Source organism: Hyperoodon ampullatus, assembly GCF_949752795.1.
Source record: "Hyperoodon ampullatus genome assembly, chromosome: 9".
Taxonomy (NCBI): Eukaryota; Metazoa; Chordata; class Mammalia; order Artiodactyla; family Ziphiidae; genus Hyperoodon; species Hyperoodon ampullatus.
Window position 1 is genome coordinate 59,850,897 of NC_136922.1, and position 5,601 is coordinate 59,856,497.

The 5,601-nt window shown below is 56.5% G+C and overlaps 1 protein-coding gene across 1 annotated transcript; it reads right to left on the reverse strand.

The window, feature by feature from the left end:
- Positions 1-386: 386 nt before the first annotated feature.
- On the reverse strand, positions 387-3,317 carry HOXA7 (homeobox A7). Its single transcript, XM_079711637.1, has 2 exons — positions 2,891-3,317; positions 387-1,898 (listed from the first exon to the last, which is right to left on the reverse strand). The coding sequence occupies exons 1-2, from the start codon at positions 3,267-3,269 to the stop codon at positions 1,555-1,557; spliced, it is 723 nt and encodes a 240-aa protein (XP_079567763.1). The 5' UTR covers positions 3,270-3,317; the 3' UTR covers positions 387-1,554.
- Positions 3,318-5,601: the final 2,284 nt, after the last annotated feature.

Below are 5,601 nucleotides of genomic sequence, written 5' to 3' on the forward strand. Positions count from 1 at the left end.
AATGCACCTATACAATTATGGACACACAGAAACGCATGCACACAATTATGGACGAAGAAATACCTGCAATTGTTTACACACAAAAACACCTGCACTCAATTATGGACAAAGAAATACATACAATTATGGACTCAGAAATACACATACAAAAAGAGGTACACACACCTATATGAATCTACACATAAAGAGTCCACATGAAAAGGGATTCGACGTGTATACACCAATACGTGACACCCAGCACATGGACCCTATTGTTTCTTCCATTTTTGCTGTCCCAAAGCCCCTTTGGCCACACAGACACAGTCAGGGCTTGCTCTCCACTCATTCTGACTCTCTCTTCCCCAGGCCCCCTCCCCCCTAGATAAAGCGGTCCACATTTCTTTGTCATCGAGCATCTTTATTTTTTCTGTTACATAAAACACTGTTAACTGGGCAAGACAGGAAGTGTACCTTCCTGTTCCTGGAAGCCCAGGCTAGAGCCAAGAGGGATGAGGGGGACACAGGACAACACAGGAGATGGAGGGCACTGGGGAGGGCTGCCCTCCCCACACGCTATAGAGTTAGCTCAAGACAACACACCATGCTACAAAGTCACCCCATTAACACATCCTTCCCAAGTCAGGACATTGCCTTACAAATGAGCTCCAAGACTATATAAATGACAAAAAAATCTTGTTCAAATATACAATATTTGCCATTGTAGGAAAAGTCAGGGTGTACATATTCAACATGGCTGGACAGCAGGACACAGGGGCCAGGGGAGGGGCAGGGAGGCTGGGAGCATCTCTGCGAACCCAGAGGCCTTCAGCTAGCTTGGGAATGCTCCCTTCCAGAAATAGGGGGTGATGGGCCTGAACATGGGTTGCCCAGGTCAAAGAAGGAGGGATTCTGGATTGCAGCACTCAGAATGCTTTGGAATAAATATATTATTTTTCCATTTAAATAGAAGCCAATGCCCTGGTCCCCGGACACCAGTGCCTTCTCAGCACAGCCTCAGAGACCCTAAAGACTGCTAGCCCGAAGCAGCAGCGGCCTGGCTGTGGAGGGGGGAGGGTTCAGCACTAGGTAGCAGGCAAGCCAGCCAGCACAAAATAGGTAGTTTGGGGCAAGTAGGTAGTACTGAGAGTCAGGTCCTTGCGGGTATGGGGGAGGTGTTGGGTGTCTGACAGTGTTGGGACATGTCTGGGCTTCCTGGGAGTGGAGGCCCTCTGGGGCTGGGCCCATAGGTAGTTTGGGGGTGCCTCTCCCCGAGGCCTGTGCTAGGTAGTATTTTAACTGTGCCAGAGCAAAGCTGGCGGGACTGGGATTGGGGGTGTCTGTTGGGGGGTGGTCCTCGAAGGCAGAGGGGATCCCCAAGGGGCCCCAGTCTAGGTGGCTGCTCAGTCCAAATAAGTTGGGAGCTGGAGCGGGTAATGGGGTAGATTGGGTGCAAGTTGGGGACTGGGATTTTTTTTTAACATTTTCTTTATATTTTTTTCCATTTTTGTAAATAAAATCAGTCTCTAAAGACGCTTTTCCGACTGTCTGGTGCAGCCAGGGCCCTGGCTCCAGCCCTCATTCCTCCTCCTCCTCCTCCTCCTCCTCCTCCTCCTCCTCCTCCTCGTCCTCCTCCTCGTCGTCCTCGTCGTCGGCCTTGTCGGCGGTGGCGGCTGCAGCGGCGGCGGGCACGGCACCCTCGGTGGCGGCGGAAGCGGCCGGAGCCTCATCCTTATGCTCCTTCTTCCACTTCATGCGGCGGTTCTGGAACCAGATCTTGATCTGGCGCTCGGTGAGGCAGAGCGCGTGGGCGATCTCGATGCGGCGGCGCCGCGTCAGGTAGCGGTTGAAGTGGAACTCCTTCTCCAGCTCCAGCGTCTGGTAGCGCGTGTAGGTCTGGCGGCCCCGCTTTCGGTCCGGCCCTGCGAGCAGACATACACACACATGGACACACGGACAGACAAGCGACAGGGACACAAACAGGACAGTGCATTAGCCAGGCCGCCATCCCAGAGCCCGCACCTTCCTCCCGGCCCTGACCTAGGGTGGAGTCCCCCTCCGCCCCGCGCCCCCAAACTGAGCTGGGGGAGGAGCGGGAGTGTTAGCTGAAGACCCCGACTGCGGTGCCAGACGCGCAGGCAGCTCTGTGAGGAGGGAAGGCGCAGAATCCCAACTTTACAACCGCCCTTTCCAGCCGGCTAGGCTTCCACAATGTCCTGCTTCCCCCTGACAAAGGGAAATTGTAAATATAGAGTGTGCGCAAGTGGGAGATGCTGCGCTTTTGCCATTCAAAGGCGAGCCGGGCCGCTTCCCCGCCCAGCTAGGCAAAAGGGAGACCTTCTCCAGCGGCCAGTAATCCAGGGGCGCCTTCCCTCCCCAGCAGCCCGCGCCCCCAACCCCGGACCTTCCTAGGGCACTCCGGCTGTCTCCACTCCCACACACCCATCCCCGCCTTTAAATGGCCCCTGGCACTGGGGCGTGTGAGGGGCCCTAAAGGGTTTGGCTCTCCCTGCTTTTGAGGGAAAAAAAAGCCTGGCTGAAAGGAAAAGGAGGAGGGAGGGAGAGAGAAGAAAGGGAGGGAGAAAGAGAGAGAGAAAAGAATAGCGAACAAACTTAGTGTTGAAATTCCAAGGCAAATGGAGTTAAATAAATTTACGAGGATCGAACCCATTAATTGGGCAATAAAAAGTTTTATGAGCCTCATTTACATACAATGCTATGAGCTCTCCACGCTATGGCGCCTTGGCTCTAATTAAAACCAGAAAGGCAGAGCCGCCAAGAGTCACGGGGCAGCCGGCTTGCAGCCGCCTTGTTCCGCGCTCCGCGCTCCCAGCCCCGTGCTCCGCGCTCCCAGCCCTGTGCTCCCAGCTCCCAGCCCGCGCGCCCACCCGGCCCGCCTAGCGGCTGCGCCTACCTGAAGACCGCATCCAAGGATAGATGCGGAAATTGGCCTCGGCCGGGCCGTGCAGCGCGCCTTCGTCTGCCTTGTCGCAGGCGCCTTTGGCAAGGTCACTGCAGAGCCCCGGGATGTTTTGGTCGTAGGAGGCGCAGGGCAGGTTGCCGTAGGCGTCGGCACCCAGGCCGTAGCCGGACGCGAAGGGGCTCTGATAGAGGGGGCTGTTGACATTGTACAAGCCCGGTACGGTCGAAGGGAAGGCGCCAGCGCCCGCCCCGTAGCCGCTTCTCTGCGAGCTGGGCGCAAAGGAGCAAGAAGTCGGCTCGGCATTTTGGAACAGAGAAGCCCCCGCAGTATATTTGCTAAAAAGCGCGTTCACATAATACGAAGAACTCATAATTTTGACCTGTGATTTGTTGTCCGGCAGCTTTCAGTGTCGGTTTTACGAGGTAGCGTGATATATGATAACATTACACCCCCAGATTTACACCAAACCCCATTTTCTTTTGGACGGAGGTCGCCACAGCACGTGACCGCCCACATGATCGCCTCCGCCAATCTCAGCAGCCCTCACAGGTGGTCTCGCTTCGCGGGGCCCGCGGCAGCCTAGAATGGAAGGGGAAGAGGCTCAAATATGTGGCCAACGAATCTGCCCGCGCCCGGCCGGCCTGGCGCGTCCTGCTGGAAAAGGACTCTTGAGGCTCCGCGCGGGCGCTCAGCCCGCCGCCAACGTGGACCCCTGGCCTGCAGAGGTCGCGCGGAGCCGGCCGGGCGCAGTCCCCTCTTGCCTATTACCGAACGCTGGACCAAGCCTGCGGGTCCTCCCTGCCCCTCTTTCTGCCCATTGACGCAGCCCACGGAGGGTCTCTGCACTCCGAGTATCCGCCCGCCCCACGGTGGCCGGGTGGGCAAGTCTCGGCTCTGGGCAAGTCGACTCTGCCTGTGTCTCCCCCCTCCCAGGTCCAGTGGGCTGGAGGCCGACTTAGACTCTGATCCAGATGGGGCAGGCGCAGCGTTGCTTTCAGCTACAGGGAGAAAGCCACCGCAGACTGGAACCATGTGGTTGGAATAAAGTCAAGGTCTTTCAGCTTCCTTTCCTTAATCGGCAGCGCACTGTTTATCTGCCCTAAAGGAAACAGTGAAATATTTATCTATTAATGAGCCTCATTTGCCAGCAGATTTATTAACATGAGGTTCCCCCCCCTCCTCCTGGACACCTCTGGCCGGGCAGGCTCTGTGCGTTCGCTCCTGGGCACCTGGCTGGCCTCTGGAAGCCTAAGAAATGGCCGGACACTCTTTTGTCCTCCCTGCAAACCTTGGTTCCCTTCGCTCAAGGGAAACCAAGTCTCTTTCCCCCAGCTTGTTGGAAGCTCAGGCCAACACTTTCTAGGTGCCAGTGGTGCTGTAAGGTTTCTGGTAGCTTTCACTGGGGCCACCCCTGGGCCTCAACTAGCTCCTCATGGGCCTGGATGCCTGCGGGCAATACATGCTTTAGAGCCAATTTGGAAAAGAGAGCGGGCCCGGGCACCTGGGGACTGCAGCCCACTACAGATCTCCATTTCTTTTGGAGACCCCCAAAACAAATAGAGGGACCTTTCCCAAAAGGCCACCCAGCTCTGGCAGCTTCACCTTTCCAAGGACTGGCTTTACCTTTCCAAGACTGAAGCTCAAAGTAGTCACTCACTCCCACCCAGGGCCCCAACTCTCGGAGCTTACCTTCCCAAGCCTCCAACCTCTGCGCAGGGTCGGAGCAGCAGAATGCCCTGCTGCCCACCACTCCCTAGAGGGTGGTGGGGTGAACCCTTCCCCTAAACGCCTCATAAACTGCCCAGGCTTCGATGGAAGCCCAGCAGTCAGGTCAGTACGCATTTTACTGCTCGGCTCTATTGCACACCATAAACCCGACCTCACAGTGGAATTGCCCCGGAAATTCTCTGAATTATAGAGTTTGATTCCTTGTATACAAAACGCTTCCCATCACTTTCAGAGGGTCCAGGCCGCCCCTGTTCACCGCACGCTCTCAGGGGGTCCCAGAAGCACAAAAGGTGGCAGGAGGGTTCATGCTTGGATGCAGCGGAGGCCGAGCTCTGGCCTAGTGGACTGCCTGAGGCGTGGGTGGGGAGGCGGGGGCTGTCTGGGCAGGTGGGTGCCTGGTGGTTTCCCCTGGGGGCACAGGGGCCATAGTGTGGCAATATTCAGGGATGCCCTTTATGGAGGACCAGGATGATGGTGTGTCTCCGCTGGGGAATGGTGGGGTAAGACTGGAAGAGAAGAAAATACCAAATAGTCCAAATAGCATTACTTTGTGGCAGGAAATAAAAGCCTAAGAAAGTTAAATGAAGACCAAACAAACAAGAAGAAGGCTAGGAGATCAAAGAGGCGGAATTAGACAGCTTTAGACCAATAAATTGTTCCTCGGGTGACACAGAGCAAGACGCAAAGAGAAAGAACGGGCCCCGCCGCCGCCGTCTGTCTAGACTCCGGTGGCTGGAGCAGCCGACAGCGATGGCGTTTAAAGTAGAACCTGCCCTCGTGGGGCGACCCGACAGACCGAGGGGGAGCGATTTCTGGGAGAGCAGGAAAGAACGCGTTCCCAGCCAAGAGGGCTGGGAGCCTGTACCATAGGCTCACCCCTGCCCGGGTTTTGTCCGGCGCAGGTCCAAGCCGTCCTGTCAGGACGCGCTGAACCTTCTCCTGGGCCAAAGAGGATCCAGATACTGCCGGCAAGG

Bases quoted from the DNA above. Each gene is read 5' to 3' on its own strand.
- HOXA7 (XM_079711637.1), bottom strand. From the start codon at position 3,269: ATGAGTTCTTCGTATTATGTGAACGCGCTTTTTAGCAAATATACTGCG. The intron at 1,899-2,890 runs GTAGGCGCAGCC...GTCTGCTCGCAG, and splicing joins TCCTTGGATGCGGTCTTCAG to GGCCGGACCGAAAGCGGGGC.